Below are 19,992 nucleotides of genomic sequence, written 5' to 3'. Positions count from 1 at the left end.
GCCCTCGGCGTTATCTAAGGTGCGCTGAATAAACAGGAGAAAGCTGAAATCCACATGGTTTGCTTCAAACGCAGCATTTTCTGACTTGGCAAAGCTGCAAAGTACACAAAGCCTCTTTTGATCACGAAAAAACTCTTTCTACGCGTCAAGGTACAGAAATGACAGGTAATGGCTGCAAAAAAAAAGAGAGAAAATTTGACTTGGCAAACAGAGGAGGAATTCATAACCATCTGACGCCAGCTTGACAGACCTCCCGGCTACAGAGAGACAGAGAGAGGGAGAGAAATAAATCAGTGGAGCACAAAGTTGTGTCACAGCAACTTTTGTTCTGATGTGTCAGATCAGACAGACTCTGAAGCAGCGGAGAAACATCTCCACTGGAGATAAATAAAGGTGCTGCGGAGAAACTAAAGAGACGCTGGATGTTAAACGACTACTGATTGTATGCGATTATCTCCATGATACCCAGTCTAAGAGATGTGCACCTAAAATACGTTGTTGAAATGTCCACTTAGGGATGAATGATTACAGAGAAAAGCAACAACAAAAACGTCCACTTCTTCCTAAAGAATGAAACGGTTAAGGGACTAAAGTCACATAAAAGAAATAACTCTATAATTACATTTCAGAAAAGGCAATAAAAACCTATTGCCAACACATTTATTCTCATTTCTTGTCTGGCAGACATTTTCAACTCTAAAGTGTCTTTACGCGTCGTTTTCACTCCGCCTTTATAACCCGTTCCTCTCCCGGGGAAAACGCTGAACGCTGAACGCTTTCTCCTCCGTCCGCCTCGCCTCAGCTCGGCTCGGCTCGGCTCGGCTCTGCTGAGTGTACTCTGCTGTTTCCCATGAGTGCTCGTGTACAACCACTCTGATGCCTCTGCTGGGCTCCATCAGGACCGGGAGGAGACAGAACACATTTCTGACAGACTGCCTGGTTGCGGGGGGGAAAGGCCGACCACAGAGCTATGGGACACAGCGCAGTGGCCTAACCACAAACGCTCATCTGCACTGACAGAACAGCGTAAATGCTGAATGCTTTGTGACGGAAATAATAGCTCTGTTTGATGCATAAACAAGTGGGTAAATGATTTAAAATAGCATACAGTATCTGCATTATTCTTATTTTGAGCACTGTGTCATTGTATGCTTTATTTTATTCATGCATCTCTTGTTTCTTGAAGCAGCTGCTTCACAGTTGACTCAAAATATCGATCGAGAGATTAACTGGAGTCCATGTTGTCAGATGGATTCAGGGAAAGTAGGTTTCATCTTTGCTAAAGATGCTAAACTCAATGAATGAAAACACATTCTAGTGAAATTTAGACAAAATGAGTAGTCCAAGATCAGCAGCTCATGCCACCAGTCACTATAAACTCCAGGATTACTACAAATTCCTGCTTAATCCCGTCAGTCATCAACCCCAAACCCAGCTGCTCATCGCTGTGATCGTGCATAAAAACACGCTGATGTTGATTAGAAACAGAAAGGGTAGAAGCGACTGTACCAGAGCCGTGTTAATGTTCAAAGTAACACACATGTCAGCGGAGATTAACATGTATGAGTCAGTGATACCGTAATCTAAGAGCTGCAGTTTCTACGGGAGGCGACACATAAGAGGAGATGTGCTAAATAGTGGTTTGCTGTGGATTAAAATGTGGAGAGAACTCAACCAATGAGAAAGTTACCGATACTGGAGCTGTCAACAAAAAGTCGTGATGGCTGATGCTAAGCAGACGCGTTATAATTTCTCTGGGGATGTAGAACCTCGCCTGTAATAACGGTTGGAATGGAACCTGTGTACAGCAGCCATGTTGGCATATTTTAGCAGGAAAAAGCACATAATGTGCTACTGGTCACATGAACTGTTCTGTTCATGTAAGTCAGGACCGCGTGACAGTGAACCAGCATTCATTTGATCATTTAAACGTGTGATTTTACTACGATGGCCTGTCAAAATATCTGCTCATTTTAACCCTTACAACACAGGGCATTTTGACAGATTATTTCCATTACTATGTTTAAATGTACAGTATATACAGAGGGTATAACAATGTGCAACATAGAGTGTCTTATATCTTTTTTTTTTTTTTTTTTTAAAAAAACAAAACCTAGACAATCTGATGAAAGAAATAAATTATTTTTACAAAAAGTACTCAAAATGTCTAAAATTGGATTGAATTTGTGAAATTTGGAAGAGAAAAGTCTATTTTGTGACTTCTGCACAATTATTGCCATTTTATATCACGACTAAAAATGCGATATAAAATGAATCCTAACTTTGACTCAACAACACAGAAAAAAAGACCCCCCCAGGACGTCCATATAAGGAGTTGTGTATTATTCCCATGGGTGCAGCACCTGTGGCTCAGATCCTGGTTTCCTCCAACAGTCCAAAAACATGCAGATTTGAGGATTAGGACAATTGGAATATGTGTAAATGTAAGACTGGAATGGACTGGCAACCTGTCTCAGCTGGGATTGGCACAAACAGTGCCCCCCCCCCGGGACCCTCATGTGGAAGATAAAGAGGCAGAAGATGAGAGAGTGAGTGGACAGAGATGTCACTTGTAGAGGAGTGAGTTAAAAGAGGGAAATTATAATTAAAACTCACTGAGTTCATCAAAATGTGTCTCCATGCCGTCAGCTCCTGGCACGGAGCAGATGAGTCGAGCCTTCAGAAAAGTGCTCCACTTGTTGACCAGACAGCAGTGTCCACCGTCATCATTCTGTGAGGTACACACACACACAATAGTCATTCATCCACCTCAACGTGAAGAGTCCACACAATGTCTGACTAACAGCTGTTTCAAACAAACGTCCAAAATAACTGCAGCGGCTCTGTTGTTATTGGGCCTGTTTGAGTAAAGATCAGCGCTGTGTTTGAGCTTGGCCCATCTGCTCGTGAGGTCGGCCAACATCTACGACGGAGGTAGACGCTCAACCCTTGGGAAAATGATTCATAGGCTGAAAACTCCACAGACTTCACAGAGTCGAGAAGAAAAACATTCTTACAACCGTCGTGTTTTCAGGAAAATAGAGAATGGAGGAGTTCTGTTTTTAAACGTTGCTGTGGTCATTCTAGCTTTTTCAAAATTAATTTTCTGGGTTTTTTCCTCCTGAAGTTCATGTCACTGATCACAGGTGTTGTTGTGTGGGACGTTTAAGGTTTAAAAGGCTTTGTATGGAAAACTTATTGAGAGTAACTTCATAACAGAGTGTGGACAGTGTGCAAAATAAACGCATTTTGAGTTAAAGTATCAATTTCTCCGATGTTACACGTCTGAACAAACTACCAATTAGCAACCAGTAGCGTCTGAAAATGAGACTCGGTCAACACAGTGTCTTTAGTGATTTGCTGACTTTTTCCCTGTTAGGACTGAAATTTTGTGGTACACATTACGAGTTCCCGACAGGATGCACTTTTTAAGGTTTACCACCAGCAGGCCAAATCCAGTGACATATCTCATGTTGGAAAAAAACAAATTTTGCACATATTTAATGCGTTTTCTTCCCTCAATGTTGACATTTTTGTCATGATTTGTAAAACAAATGTAAAACCCCGTTTCAGGACAGAAATGTCTGGATTTGTTGGCATAAAGGAATACTTGTATTACTAGAATAGACGTAGTATTTTTAACTCAGTTTCCCCTTAGTCGAGAAATATCTTCATTCTTTTTTATGTTACGTGTCCACCAGTGACACTTGGTCCGAGCCTTGGAACTAGAACGCTAATTCCGTACATTTTAGACCCACTCGTAGGGGGACGGGACCTCATTCCCAGAATGTAAACAGTGTCTGCCATCTTTGCTAACAGCTACGCTAACGGGACCAAGTGTCACTGGTGAGCACGTAACAAAAGAATAAAGATATTTCTCGACTCAGGGGAAAACGAGGTCAGGAAATGCAATTTTTCAAAAAAAATAGCCCTATTCTTGTAATACAAAGCTAAATGCATGGTGAAGTCTTCCTTTAACAAGCTGAAACACACTGTACACATGATAACTCTATGTCTACATTGCCATTATTGCCATGTTAGCGTTTATGTAGCTCACAGCGCTGCCTCAGTGAGCAGCTAGCCAGGCTGAAGGCTCTAGGTCTTGGTTAGTATACTTCTAAATTACACAGTTTATGGATGCATCTCGCAAACACAGGAGCATCCTGAGAGACATTTTTCTGAAGTCTACACAGAAAAAGTTTTGGACACCGTGTAATTTTTTTTTTTTTTTAGTGGAAAACGGTGTTCTGGGCCATGGGACTACATCAGTAAGTAAACATAGTTCTGGCTCTGTGTGGATGTCTGTGCATGTACACAGATGTGGACTAAAGTAAACTGTGCCACTCAAACATTTAATCCAGAGGAACAAAAATAACAGAACCATTCTCAGAGCCCGGCTGCTGAGGCACACGGCACAGATTGTGTTTCCTCACATCGGTGTGTGTGTGTGTGTGTGTGTTATTTTGTGTGCTCAGCAGTTGCTGATGATCATAAGAGGGGGGGTGGGCGGGGAGGGGTTTGCTCTCTGGTCCTTTTAAGAGACAAAGAAACCAGACTGTAACATTGTGGAGACATATAAACCTTTCACGTGTGATGATCAACATGAGGTTTGCTGACTGGCGCGATAACTCACCAGGCAGATCCGCCCTATCCTGGACTGGGTCATGGGACTTTGGCCCATCTCGGAGGCTTTCTCGCGGAAGAAGAAGTAGAGCTTGTCATCATTCTTCTCATTGCTGTCTGGGATGAGGTGTGCGTGGATGAATGTGGGATCTGAGGGGGAAAGAAAGATGGAGAGAGAGAGAGAGAGAGAGAGAGAGCATTACAAGCTGTGTAGCACATGTTGCTCTGCACACAAGCTGCCTCCAAATGTTCAGCCCTCACCACACATAAAAGGTGTGGGAAGCCTGCGAGCGCTGAGGACCGCTCGAACCCACAGTTCATCAAGTCTGAAAGGGGCCTCCAGCAGACTTTTCCAGACTTTGGTTGAGACATTAACTATAATTTATCGATGTATAGATCCGACTGTGCTTCGAGAAAGTAAACAATACTCGCATGTAGCCCACACGGATGGTAAAATGAATTTTAAACTTCAGTTACACGTGGCTATATCAATGGAAACAGGTGAGGTCTTGCTACTTAGGCCACGTCCACTCAAAACGCTGCAGTACATATGTAACGTTACACCAAAAACAGAGACGACAACGTTGTAATCATTAGATAGAATAACAATAACAGAAACTTGAAATTGAATAATCCAAGCCAGGAAAAGGAAAGAGGAAACAATGGGAAATAATGTCTGGTTAAGTTTACGGTTCGTGCCGTTTCCGTGTGCATTTTTAGCGACTTTACAGAACCCCGGAAATGTTTTTTAAAAAGCGACTAGCGACAAATGTAGCAACTTCCTGTCATAAACCTAAATATTTAACGAGAATGCACAATTCTGCCGCACGAGTGAGATGCATCGGACTGTATTTACACACACACAACGAGCTGTGGATGTTCAGTGCAGTCGACTGTGTGTGGAACAATCACTGAGCGGTTTTGTTTATTCAAATAAAAATAGGTTTTGTTTCCTTTATTTTACGATATAAATATCCAAATTCACCTAAACCCGTTTCCGTGTGGACGGGCCCTTGGAAACACACCCACAAGAAAACACCACAGTATCACATAACATAAAAATCCAGAAATTGAATATATCATCTTAAATATGTTTGTCGTGTGTGTATACACAAGTGTATATTTACTTTATAATAAATTAGTTTGGCTTTTGTTTGTTTATAATAAGCCCTTTTGTATGCGCTTTAGGCGAAGGCCTCTGCTTTGTAGAGGCCGTGCAAACCAGCCACAGCGTGCGTTTTTGTGTGTTTTGAAGTGGAAGCTTACTACGAAAATAAAAGCCAACGACATCCTTTCACGGTTACAGAGGGAATCATAGTTCCCGGACACACTTGGGAAAGAGAGGAGTGAGTGGAGGAGCAGTCTCACCATTAGATTTCACAAATTTTTTGCAGATTTAGACTTGCACATTATTTTAATTCTGACAAAGACACTGAATAATGCAGGGTTTTATTAATAACAGCAGGCTGGACCACTCAGCAACACTTTTATAGTCCCTTTGTTAATCCACTCTCTTATTTCTCCCTCCTGACAATGGCGTCACAGTGTGGTCCCACCGGCCGAGTTACTGGGTCATCACTGGACACGCGACACAGGGTGCCCCTCCCCACCATGACGGCCCCAAATGGGGACGGGGGGGCATGGAATAGCGGGGGACGACGACTATCCAAGAGATTCCACATGGCTGATTAGCAGGACTCAGGTGTCCCAATTCTGCATAGCTCTACCAGGGGACTGTTGTCAGGGTAACAGGGTCAGAGGAAAATCTGGGAGCCAGCAGCACTAGGGGAAGCTGCGACTGATTTGGAAACATCAACCAACAAAAGCACCTGACGGGCATTTATAGTCCTGCAACAACCACGGCTCATTAGACGGCAGAGGCTACGCTGAGTCATTATTGACATTCAGTGAATATCCCTCTGCTGCTACTACACTTACTGACCTTGTTTTCAGGCTCCGGAGGCACGCGGTCAAACATTAGTGCTGTGCGTTTTATGACTTAAAAATGACAGAGGGGTCGCGGAGCACAGGCTGCGGATCAGCATTGTCGTCCCTAAAAGACTAGGGTGATTTGCTGGGTAAATATCAAAGGCTGCAGGTGGGCGTTGCCCGAGTCGTTAAAGCAACAGGGGATTAATTGAAAATGATCTGGAGATTTCACCGTTTAACCATCTGGAGTTGTACTGATCCGTCCTCATGGCCGTCTGCTTCCCCAGCGTGCGGAAGATAGCCGAGTCTGTTCCCATGAAGTCGATGTAGACGCCTGCATACAGCTCTCCATCTGCGAGTCAAAAAAAAAAAGAAAGGTGTTACAGATGTGGAGTCACGGGTTGGAGAACATGTTGTTGTCCGAGTGTGATTGAAACGCATTCCTCTGAGTTTTATCCAAATCAGACTAACGACACGCACGCCGCTTGTAGTCGTTTGAAGTTTGAGATCAACTATGCGATGACAGAGCGGTGCCAGAAACACATCTCGTCAGAGTCAGTGGAGGCCGAAATGTCACATTGACCTCATCACTACATCATAATCATACTTATGCTCATTAGTGCAATCAGTGGGATTTAACAGGAACAGCTGGATTTACACAGATACGCATTTGATGAAGTTGTGGGTGACGCACATCAGCACGTCCCGTCAGATTCACACACTTAGTCCTCAGGCCCTCGTGTCCCACATCTACATAAACAGATCCTGATTTTTCATTAATATAAAGAAGATGAACCTTCAGAGTTGCAGCTGTCTTCAGTGACATGTTAAAGGAGGCATTAGAAAAACAAGGGAAATTCCAGTTTCCTCTGATGTGTCACTGTGGTATGCATCTGCCATGCCAGTCATTTCTTTTTTTGCTGTGTTACAGTTTTGACACACACACACACACACACACAAACAGGGCAAAGGTCAGCGATCAGCCGCCATGCTTGACCACCTGTAAGCTGCTGACAGAGAAGGACCACCCACTGACACAAGCATGCTGACCATAGAAATGAACACAGTGGCAAAACTCGACCTAAAACACAGCTGACAGGTGCGTAAAAAAGCACTGGTTCAACTTCCTGTCGTGATTTAGCATTTTCTCTGTTGCATTACAATAAATAAACCTGAATCTAGGAAATTTAAAGGGCCTTTTTCCATAATAGCGAATGGACAAAATAGTGAATACAACCACACCCCTTCTCACACCCCCATCTAGAGCTGAAACGATTAATCGATTATTAATCAATTACTAAATGAATCGACAACTATTTTGATAATCGATTAATCGGTTTGAAGCTTTTTTCGTGATTAAAACAAGATTCCCAATTGATTAAGCTTTTTCAAACGTGAATATTTTCTTAAATAACAAATCAATCATTAAAAGTTAATCATTTTGGTTTGTGGACAAAATAAGACATTTGAGAACATCATCATGTCCAGGTCTGACGAACACCGATCAACATTTTTTAAGGTTTTCTGATATTTTATGGACCAAACCATTCATCGATTAATCGAGAAAATAATCGACCGATTAATCGATTAAGAAAATAATCGTTATTTGCAGCTCTACACCCATCTATCTCATCTATAAATGTAGTTCACAACAGGAGCATGATTTACTGAGTAAATATTACTTTAGGGGTTAATACTGTAACCAACTGAATAGATCTTTCTTTTACTAAACATTATAAAACTATTTAAAATATTTAAATGATCCTTTTAAAGTACGAGAGCTGGTTATAACTAATAAATCTAATCTGTGTTTTCCCAACAATAGATGAAGTAAAGGGAGGTACTCACTGATCAGAGAAGAGACGCTGTTAAGTTTGGGATCATACGGACATTTTCCTTTCCCAGAATCCACTTTACCGGGTTCAAGTCGGAAAATATATTCCTGTAAAAGAAAGAAAAAGACGACAAACATTAATAACTCTCTTGTTACAGAATTATGTTTTTGTTCTCGGGTGGGAAGGGTTCTTTTCTTTACGCAGCATTTACAAGGCAGCTTCAAACTAATTCTGTGATCGGTTGGAAGACAAAATAACACTGATGGAGGAGTGAGCTGTGACCCTACAGGCACTGATCAGCCGACTCTTGTGGGACCGCTGCATCTGCTGGGGGGGGCAAAGCAAAAGAAAAACTGCAAACACGGCCAGTTATCAGCGAGATGGAGAGGAGGAGGAAGACGCTAAGAGAGCAATCCAAAACTTATCCACCATGCCTGATGTTAGTGGCTCAAACAAGAACAAAATAAAATCCCATTATTTCACAGAGGAACATCTTGGAACATCTGTGTCAACACTGGGTGTGTGCCGACACTTGTGCCAAGATGTGTCTGGTGCTTTAAAGCCTCCTGGGGATTTTCTGACAGGTAGGGAGATGATGTGAGGGAAAGCAGGATACAGCCAAAGCTGCATTTATAAACCGTTCTTTCAACAAAGACGCAGCGAGGCTCAGAAATAAAAGTGTTTTGACCAAAGTGCTGCTTAATCCAAACCCGACCAGACTGGAGTGACAGACACACTTGTGTCTTTAAGCGTTTACCCGTGTGTGGCTTCTACAAATGAAAGAAATAACTGATAAGACATTTACAAAGCATTGTTTTCTGCTGAGTGCGACTGGAGGGAGGTGAGGGAGGTTCTTCCAAAAAAACTAAACAAAAGCAAAGTTATATATTCTTCACTGGTCCAACTGAGACGGACAAAGTCTCCGTGTGGGCGTCAGACTTAAAGAGCCTTAACAACAGCGTCCTTCTGCCCACCTTCGCGTCCAAATGCTCGGTTGTAGCGGTGGTGTCTGCTGCCCGACTTGTTCTCCCTCCTGATTGGGGTGCCTGTAGATAGTGGGACCCCTAAAAACAGAGACATGGCACAGTGGGCCATCTCATTACCGATCATTCAATTCCACATCAAAGCTACATTCAACTGGTGAAAGGGGAAAAAAATAAAAGGTCTGGGGGGAAAAAATTACAGGTGGAATTGAATAAGAATTTCAACGAAAATTGAGTGAAAAAAAAGGGATAGAAGGGAAGAGCCTGGTGGATAACATCCATGATTCAGCAGCCATGTAAGATTAGACTTCATGCAAACACAGCTGCAAACATGCGTAATCCATGCAGCGACAGGAAAGATTAAAGAAAAAGGGACAGAATACAACATGAGACGAACAATAATAAGAATATAAAACATGACTTTAATAAAGTGAGGAGTAGAACAAAGACAGGAAAACTGAAGAATCCCTAAATGATTTCAACAACTGAAGCTCCTAAAACTAAACGTTCTACTTTAGAAGTGTTTGTTTTATTTGTCATTCAAATCAACTTGAAAAGACAAAAAAAATCTGCAAAATGTGCTTTGAAACGGCACCAAAACGCAGACATAAGAACTAAAGTGAGGGCTACCAACGTGTGAAGAATGTCTGAACAATTGGTTTCTGTTACCATCTGCTCTCAGAGAGGAAAACCTTTACAGTGTGAAGCAACATAGCTTTTGGGCCTTGGGGGAGAAACTGAATGACAAGAGGCCGACTGACCTTTACAATGAAATCTGAACCTTCCATTTGAACAGTGAGACTAAACAGGCAGACTGCTGAATGTACGTGTGTGGACTATAGCCGGGCTGGGCTGCTCTGCATGGCTGGCGTGCTGGAGGGTGGGAGAGAGGGAGGGAGGGAGGGAGGGAGGGAAGGGTTAGCTACACGGCCAATGATGGATGAGAGGTTCCATCAGTAATGATGGGCTTTCAGAGGCTCTCAGCCAGACAGAAAGACAGGCCACAGGCTCTGGTGCATGTAAGCAGGTGAGGAAGGGAGCGAGGGAGGGAGGTCTACAAGGAGGTGACATTTGCTCTAGATATACCGCCAGCGTGACATTCTCGTCTCTAAGCGCTGGCAGTTAGGTGCCTCACCAACAGCAATTTGCCAAAAAATAATGGAGATCTAGAGACCTGAGCTGCTACCATGAACTTTTTTTTTTCTTCTTTTCTTTGAAACCTGCAGACTGTGAAAACTGTGCAAATCGATGAAAATGAGGGAAGAAAAGCAGAGGCGGTGAAACTGAGGAGCAGGAGCAGAAGGAGGGGGACTCTCTGATCCAACACTGATTGGCAGATATGGTGCTTTAGGAAAGCGCAGAGTAAAAAGGTCACAGTGTCTCCGCGGCTGCGTCTTTGTTACCTGCGACCTGCGTCCTCGGTCCACGTAGGTGCAGATGGGGTTGTACGCGCCCGTTCCACACACGTACAGGTGGGTCCGATTCCACGGCTCGATCAGACGGATGAAGTTTCCACATTCTCCCTGAGGGAGGGCCAAACAAAAACCCAGCAGGATTAGAGATTCAGATTAAAACAGGGATTCTAAACATGAAAATGCAATGAGGGAATTTTTTTTGACACAATACAAAATAAAAAAAAAAAAAAAATGCCGCCACTGATGGTTAATAACCTCTTTGCCGAGGCTTACAACCTTCACATGGGTCATTTCCACTGTTGGCTGACTTGTGTTTGGCAGCTCTGCCTGGCTCAGACTTCACATCAGACCACACTGTCAAGGGGGGAAATGTTTCCTAACACCATGAAACTCTGTGTGGCACAAACCAACAGCAGCAGCTAAGCATCGGAGCTGTCGAGTGCCGGGCAAAGTCGATTCAACGTTCCGTCATTTTCTCGACAACTAAAAAACATTCTGGTTAGACCCAAATGAGGCCGTCGAGTGAAAGATTTGGCTTTTCCTAACAAGAGAGTATATAATCCAATTTGGGCTTTTATTTAAGACAAAGATGTGAGAGTCTAAAAGCTGAGGTTACGCCTGCGTAAATTTAAAAGTAACACATTTTAATGACATTCTCTGGAAATGATCCAGATTCAGTGTTAACACTGCGAGATAAAAAGGTCTTTAGAGCTGCAACTAAGGATTATTTTCATAATGGATTAATCCGTCGATTATTTTCTCCATTACTCGAGTAATTGCTTGGTCCATAAGGTCAGAAAACGTCAAAAAAATGTTGATCAGTGTTTGTCAAACCTGGAAATGAAGTTCTCGAAAGTCTTGTTTTGTCCACAAACCAAAATGATTCAGTTTTTAGTGATTTCTTAGTTATATGGAGCAAAGAAATGAAGAAAATAAACACATTTAAGAAGCTGAAACAATCAGAAATCTTGTTTTAATAATGAAAAAAGCTTCAAACCATTTAATCGATAATAAAAATAGTTGATTCATTTAGTAATCGAGTAATTCTTTTCAACATTTCCCTCAAAAACTCTGCTAAATGTCAACATTACATTAAAAAAAGATGTCATTTATCTAGGTTACTGTGTAATTTGGTCAAAACTACATTGTAATCCATATTCACACTGTGGCAACTGTTTTTCTCATGATAAGAATTAAAGTTTTAACGTTTTCCTCAACTCAAGACAAAGAGGTGGCGAACGGCGCTCTGAGCTCTCGAGGTCTGCAGCTTCCTAATCTCTGCTCGTCTAACCAGCTGTCCACCTTTCTGGATCCAATCCGTGCAAATCAAAAACACAAAAACTGTGCAGGGCTTACAGATTTGTCCGTCATGTCGGGGAGTTTGTGACAGCTGGTGAAAAAAAAGAAAGAATGTACCGAGCATAAAAAAGATTGAATGCAGGATGAGCCATTTTGGCAGATATTAGCAGCACGACAGATGCACAAGACAGGAGGATTCAGAGGATGTGTTTTCTCTGTGTGTGTGTGTGTGTGTATTATTCAGCGCACAGTTGTGCTCCCCCCCCACAGACAGCACAGTGGGGATGATTGCCTTTGACCTCCTGGCTGAACCGACATCCCCTTTGAATTGCTTTTGAATTGTCATCATCGGTCATTCCCTAAAGAGCAGCTCGGACTGCCGAGATGTCTCCTGGTGGGCAATTGTATTTCTTATTTTTGTGATAAAATTTCAAGCCTAACTCTGACACACACACACACACACACGGAGAGAGGTACATACAGTACATGCTCACATAATATAGGGACTAATGCGATGTAGCCAGAGGCAGTGAGAGGCGCGGGTCACGAAACACGCATAAATGAACATTCCAGTTGGATAAACAGCAGCCTGTACTCTGTACCAGCAGGGGATCGCAGGGTTATTAGCCCGCACCTCATCACTCTACCACTTCTGGCAGCGCTCAGCTCTAACATGGACGCGCGTGTGTGTGTGTGTGTGTGTGTGTGTGTGTGTGTGTGTGTGTGTGTGTGAGGAAGGTCAGAATATATGAGCAAATCAAAAGATAAAGATCTGACTTTCATACGAATTTTAATCATTTTTTTCTGTCTCATCCTGGGCTGAGGTCGGTGTTGAAATGTTTCAAATTCAAATGTGTCTCTAGCTTCCTGGAGCTAACTCATTTTCATTTTCACATTCAACAACTGTTACATCAAACAACTAACGTGCAACAAAGAAACCTTCATCTATAATATGCATCAGGGGTGTACGACAGTATTATAATATGCATCAGGGGTGTACGACAGTATTAGGGCCAAACTCAGGAGAATAAAGTCGTAATATTATGAGAATAAAGTCGTAATATTATGAGAATAAAGTCGTTATATTATGAGAATAAAGTCGTAATATTAGGAGAATAAAGTCGTAATATTAGGAGAATAAAGTCGTTATATTATGAGAATAAAGTCGTAATATTAGGAGAATAAAGTCGTAATATTAGGAGAATAAAGTCGTAATACTAGGAGAATAAAGTCATAATACTAGGAGATTAAAAACGTAATACTAGGAGAATAAAGTCGTAATATTAGGAGAATAAAGTTGTAATATTAGGAGAATAAAGTCATAATATTATGAGAATAAAGTCGTAATATTAGGAGAATAAAGTCGTAATATAAGGAGAATAAAGTCGTAATATTACGAAAATAAAGTCATAATATTATGAGAATAAAGTCGTAATATTAGGAGAATAAAGTTGTAATATTATGAGAATAAAGTCGTAATTATTACATTTTGACTGGGGCTATTCACAAATAAAGAAACACTTCACATTTTTGCCACATTATCTTTAGTTTCAGGACTTGGAAAAGATTGTGAAAGAAACCGAGTTTGTTTGGAAGAAAGAATCACAAACAGACTCTTTTGTGGAGGAGGAGGAAATGGCTGGTAGTGGTCGACTGCAAGGATAACGCTGGTGACATCTGTGTTGCTGCTGCTATTTATATAATAATAATAATAATAATACTAATAATAATACTAATAATACATTAGATAATGATAAAAAAAAGAAACTTTATTCTCGTAAAAGACTCTGTCATGATAGTGCAGGGTCACTCATAGGAAGTACTTTCAGCTGTCAGCGACGACAACTGAATGTCACACGTCCCGGGCGCCTACTCGAGTCTTAATTGGCGGCAGCTGTATGCAATCAGCAATCAGGGAGGCAGAGACGGTGAATGGGAGCCACACAGTCAGTCACATTTTGGAAGGAGATTTGAAGTGTCCTTCACTGACCCTGCTGCCACACTCAAATCTGCGGTGTGGCAGAGTGAAACAACAGTGGGGGGGATTTTTTTACTCCGATATAAAAATAAAAAAGGTGTTAAAATGTGGCGGGAGGTCACAGAGGACACAGATTTACGGCCGCGCTGTAATATTTACTGGTGTATTACAGGTCTCCCAGTTGGTGTTGAGATTTGATGAATTGCTCGAATGGCCGGTATGAAAACACTTGAGGAGGTCACCAGCATGAGACTTTAAATTAGGACTGCAGCATGATTACTTTTACAGGGATTAATGTGTTCATTACTTTTTTTGACAAGCCGATTTATTGTTCGGGCCACACAATGTCAGATGTGCGAGTGCGATCGTCCGTGGCCCAATGTGACGTCTTTAAAACTCTTCATTTCATGTGACAGACAATAATCAATTGTCAATTATCTAGAATTAACAAATGCTTTTATTATCGATTGTAAATATGTTTGAGTAAAAGGGACCAAATGACTGCTGGGATACTCACATTCGTGTCTTTTCCAGACAAAACACATTCGGTTTTCCTTTGGGGGACAACAGGCCAGTGTATCTGCCGGGGAGAAGATGAATGTGGGTTAGCTGTAAACTCGCGCTGAACTCGTCCAGTCAAAGGTTTTCACCAGGCTTTTTCTTACTATGAGTGGCTCCTTGTTGATATCGTGCAGATCCAGAGAGAGGATATAATCTTTGCTGCCCACATACATGCGGTCGTGGTCCTCGTCCATGCGGAGGATGCGATAGTCGGTCGAGTTTAGCAGAAAGGAGAAGTGGTGAGCGGTGCCAGTGGATTTCAACTCTATAACAAAAAAAAAGAAAATATATGCTTTTGTTAGTGCTCTGTCTGTGGGAAGGTAGTAGAAAAGCCATAGAATAAAATTGGGAAACACAAAACCACAGGCATGGTCACAGGAGATGTCTGTAAGCTGCTCATTTTTGGCAGCGAGATGCCGTTTGGTTTGCCAGCATTTTTTCATTCTTCCTGTTCTAAAAGTGTTCTCCTCTTCATTTACTCACACATCCACATGCACACGCAGACTTAACCCTACAACCATGTTGTAACCCACAAATAACCGTCACTCATGGTTTGAACCGAGTATGCAAATCTATGGAAGTACAAACACAAGTCATGTTGATGGCGTGATAGCAGTTAAACGATGTGCAAACCTACTATCAGACGCTCCTCAGTTAATTTATAGAAGACATTTGTTCTTTTTCGTCTCGGCATCGCAGTTGAAACCCGTCATTATGGGCTTATGGGCAGGCTAAATCAGGTTATGGTGGGCTTGACGAAAGCAAGGAAACAAGAAGAAATCACATGTATGCACAAGTGTCACAACACAGTGACCGGGCGTTTGCTTCAAAATGTTTTGTAATATTAAGGAAAAGTAAAAAAGGTTTCGTTGAATTTGAATTAAAACTTTTTCAGTTCAGCTGTATTATGTTTAAATCCCCGGGAGACGAGAGTCGGACTTGAATGGTGACAGAAAAGTAGCAGGATAGTAAACTTCAAACATGCAGTACATGGTTTCCATTACAACAAGGCCTGGAAGCAGATAATGATCAGAACCTGTACTCTGACCCTGGGTCTCATTCACGTTTTTCCCCCCTTCAATTATGTTGAGCCGTAAAAGACATAATAGCCATTAACTTGTGAATTGTCTCCAGTTGAATGGCAGCAGAGTCTCTGCTATGTCGACTCATCCCCAGGCTCAGTCCCACATCATATCATGTGTAAGATTGCCACGTCGTTGCCTCAAAAATCACTTTTATTTCCAATACTATTTTTGAAATAAAAACAAGTTCTCAGATGGCTCACACATACTGCTCAAGGCATTTCACTGGGAGTTTAAGTTTCACTCGGTGTGCGAGTGGAGATAAGTGGGGATCTGGTGTACAGAAAGCAGCTTTTTCCTCCCGGTCCTCCCATTACCTCTCAAGCTGTTAGAGAATCTGATAGGAGGGTCTCCCTCTTTTCTCTTTCGCTCTCTTTCAAACTACACTTGGGAAAGTGGAGCTTGCGATAGTTAAGCCAGCACTTGTGCTGTTCTATTTACAGAGATAGAGAACCCGGACAGAGGATCTGTTCATGTTCCACTTCAATGGGACCAGACAAACACCTCCACTGTTTTCTTTGAACAAGTTTGATGACAAAATACACTTCCCCCGAACGGCTACGACTGCTTTCAAAAAGCAGCAAAAACCTATTTCACACCAGAAAGTTAAATCAGCTGCTGGAGTGCTGAGCTCTGTCAGGTAATGCGGTGAAAAGCATCCCGGCACATGGTATCAGGTATGATACCATGAGGTATGTTTTCTTAAGATAATCTGTGATGCCTCTTTGAAGTATGGAGGCCTTGATGTTTGACTCACTTTCATCAAAAACTGTGGGGAACTGGCAGTGATAGGGGTTTGTCTTAAAAACCTGTTTACTATTTGCAACTGTAAATAAGTATTTTTCTGTAACTTACAGTAAATAATCATGTTTTTTTTGTACTTTAGGCACTATTGTCTTATGTCCCTGACCTAGAAAAATAAGGGGCAGTGTGTGTGACTCCTCTCTCCAAAGAAAGCCAAAAGTCTATTTAATAAATTGGAGACAAGCAATGCCAAAATAACAAACAGTGACTCTAATCTTACCTCCAGCAAAGAAAAACAGAAAATAAAAGGTAAAAATAAAACCCTGTTCCTATGCTCCTAACTTAAAAACAGGAGAAAACAAAGAAAGGCGAAACAAAAACCAGTTGACACAGTGGCAGGTCAAGGAGTGTTTGTTATAACCACAGGCGTGCAATATTCAAAATGTCAATTGATATCAATTCCAATCATATCAGCATTGGTTCCCAGCTGATATCCCATTAGTGCTAAACAATCTGTTTCAAATTGCAGTGCGAAATAATACAATTAGCAAATTGCAAAGGCTGCAATTTATAGTAAATCACACCATATGTAAATTATATATATATATATATATATATATATATTTTGATGCAAGAGATTCTTTTATGTCAAGGTCCAATTTATTTATTAAAAATTGTGTTGCTTTTTTTGATTGTTCTGTGTTCTATACCTTTAAAAAAAATGAATTCCTACATGTTGGAAGCAATTATTTTATTATATTATAAGTTTACATTCTCAAACTTAAAATCTTTCAAATCAAATTGAAAGTGGAATATTGCAAATTACAGATTTTCCCAAAGTCGTTCTGCTCCATTCTCCATGTCCTCCTGTCTCATTTTCCTCATCCTTGTCTACTGCAGCTCCAGGGACAGCCACCAACTGAGGTCCCACATTTATCACCCCCAGCACTCAAGATTCACACTCGGGGGAGGTATCTGAACGGCAGGCAACACGCTGCCGGTGACTGGCTGTCACAGTCTGACGGTGGTTAGGTCACTGCAAAGTTCAATGGGTGTAAAGAGGCAGTGATACGAGACAAGTAGGCGGCAAGACACACGGACAGATCTACGTTAGGTAAAAATTCAAGGGAGTTTTTGCTATTTTAAAAAAAACTTTAAAAGAAACTTATTACTTAATTCACTGGCCTTTTATTTATTTATCTAAATTTGCAAATGTTTCTTCTCAGAAACTTGATGAATGCTGCTGAATGCAATAAAAATTTGAATTTTGAATAACTCTGTTTAAACTGGTGTAGAGGGAAAAAAAAATGGGGCCATCCTCTGCCCTGATTTCTAAAGATATAAACGTCCATATACGTCGACCTCCATCTAAAAATAAGCATTAATCAAACCACATCATAATTTGCACATGTGCATTATTTTCTCCTCAAGTCTTTTATTCTGGATCATTGGATCTAGAGCAAACCTAATGTAGTCCTGGGAAAAATAAAGATCATATTGACTTCACGAGGACCATGAAACACTAAAAGAAAACCATCCAGACACGAGGCCCAAAGACGAGTTTGTGCTACAGAAGGATGAGATCATTCTTTTTTTTAGTCTGGGCTGATAACTTCGCAGCATGGAACAATTACATTTTTTTATTGGCAGTTACGAAAATTGAAAATGGAATAATTATCTCCCTCACAGAAAATTCTCATGGTGCAAATTGTTGTCAATTGTGGTTTGGACAACTTATAGTTGTTAAACAACACGTTTCTGTTTTATGTTTTCGATAAGTGAACAAGGGAGATTACTGACAAAGTACGGAAAAGATAGGGGCTGAAAATAAAAGTGCATTACGGCTGTGCAATCACTGTCAATTGCTTATGGCCTCATCGAGCACCCTATTTGTACGAAGCTCTGTTTTTTAATGCTATAGTTCATAATCCTAGCTCTAGCGCCAACTGCAAACCATGACTTGAAATGCACCAAGCATATTTCTAGCCTCAGGTAAAATGCCACGCTTCTCTCAGAGCTACACACTACATTAACTCCACTTTTCTTGCCATTTTAATCCGTGAAAATGAAGTGGAAACGCCGCACTCGGCAGAAACATTACGTCTTTATGAGAGGATACAAGCTAAAACACATTCTCTTTGAAATAATGCCGGTGGCGAGATAAGGAGCAAAGTATGATAACAGTCCACCTCAAAGCCTCAGAGCACTCACGAGCTCCACTGTCAGCGCAAATTCATCCCGTCAGACGCATTCCTGCGTTACAGCTGAAGCCAATAAAACGCTACAAAACAAAAACACACAGCCCTGACATTGGGTTTAACGCTCGATTTTAACTTTTAACTGGCGCGCGAGCGTCTGTCGCTGAGGACCACAGAATCTGGTGTGTATCAACAAGTTTCCAAGCGTGGTCTTTGTAATCACAAGCAGACACGCGGGCGGGCAGACAGACAGACAGAGCTACATCGTCTTTCTCCCTGGTGTACGTTTCTTCAGTTTATTCAGGACCCCTTTTGTTGGATAAAGCCCAATCTGCTCCTACTACCCTTAATGAATGTGAATGACATCTGCTGGTAAACTGAGCCTGTAGCCAGTCCACCTGTTGATGTGATCCCACTGCACTGTGTGTGTCACTGTCTGCTCTGTTCTGCAGCCAAGGTATGTAACCCCTTGGCCAGGCTGTGTATGGTGTGCTTTTCCTGGGTCATATTTAAAAAAAGGGACAACAGGGACTCTCTGTTTCGCAGGAGATGACTAAAGATGCAGCACCGACACAGGCTGCTATCAGCCTTGGAGAGCTTTGCTTTCTTTTGTCGGTGTGTGCTTGTATACGTTGGAGTATGTGTGTTTGTGTGTGTGGAAAAGTGGAAAAAGAAGTAGGCAGGTGGCAGAGAATCCCACATACCTGCCCAGGCATCCTCAGCATGTTGTCAGAATTCCCCAATCCATGGGTGCTCACATTCTTTTAGAGTTGTGACCCCCACACTGATGCAGCTCATCTGCAGTCATGCATGCCCCAGTGTGTCACCTGGAGGTCCCACTCCTTATTGTTTATCTATTTAAACAGGTAGTGGAGATGTCTTCTCCATTAGCGAGTCTGAATTTCACAGGTTCTTATTGGAGGACAACATTTTCAAGTTTTAGACTGTCCTTGTGTCTCTTCTCACACACACACAGCTTTCCTTTTAAAGGACTTGCATTGGCTTCCATTCACTGATCAAAGCCACTTTAACACAAATCACATTTTAACCAGAGCAAAATAAGGGCGAGGCTTTGGTTCCCAAGAGGACGACTCGTCCCTGAAAGTCAGTGTTTACACCAGAAAAGGTCCTGAAGAGGTGACACACACACACACACACACACACACACGCACGCATTTGCACAGTGTTTGTAGGGAGGACACTCATTGACCTAATGCATTCCCTAGACCCGTACCCTAACCTAAACCCAATTCTAACCCTAAACCTTTGCATTAATGTAATTCCGAAAAATTCCAACAGTTAGTTATAATGGTAATTTCCCTCGCGCTGTTTCAGGAAGCCAACA

At 41.8% G+C, this 19,992-nt stretch overlaps 1 protein-coding gene across 3 annotated transcripts in view; it reads right to left on the bottom strand.

Annotated features, from left to right (window-relative positions):
- Positions 1 to 19,992, bottom strand: part of sema3fa (sema domain, immunoglobulin domain (Ig), short basic domain, secreted, (semaphorin) 3Fa) — an 84,031-nt gene that overhangs the window by 6,210 nt on the left and 57,829 nt on the right. For 2 of the 3 annotated variants that reach the window (XM_058631776.1, XM_058631775.1), the window contains exons 3-10: positions 14,728 to 14,888; positions 14,580 to 14,642; positions 10,774 to 10,893; positions 9,362 to 9,451; positions 8,401 to 8,494; positions 6,785 to 6,904; positions 4,634 to 4,773; positions 2,617 to 2,731 (exon numbers count right to left, since the gene is read on the bottom strand). In XM_058631776.1, the coding sequence (XP_058487759.1) occupies positions 2,617 to 2,731; positions 4,634 to 4,773; positions 6,785 to 6,904; positions 8,401 to 8,494; positions 9,362 to 9,451; positions 10,774 to 10,893; positions 14,580 to 14,642; positions 14,728 to 14,888 (903 nt within the window). The remainder of the gene's footprint in view (positions 1 to 2,616; positions 2,732 to 4,633; positions 4,774 to 6,784; positions 6,905 to 8,400; positions 8,495 to 9,361; positions 9,452 to 10,773; positions 10,894 to 14,579; positions 14,643 to 14,727; positions 14,889 to 19,992) is intronic. The other variant, XM_058631777.1, reaches the window with a different exon arrangement.

Source organism: Solea solea, chromosome 6, assembly GCF_958295425.1.
Source record: "Solea solea chromosome 6, fSolSol10.1, whole genome shotgun sequence".
NCBI lineage: Eukaryota > Metazoa > Chordata > Actinopteri > Pleuronectiformes > Soleidae > Solea > Solea solea.
Note: the sequence above shows the minus strand (reverse complement) of the source record. Positions and strands in the feature narration are given on the sequence as shown.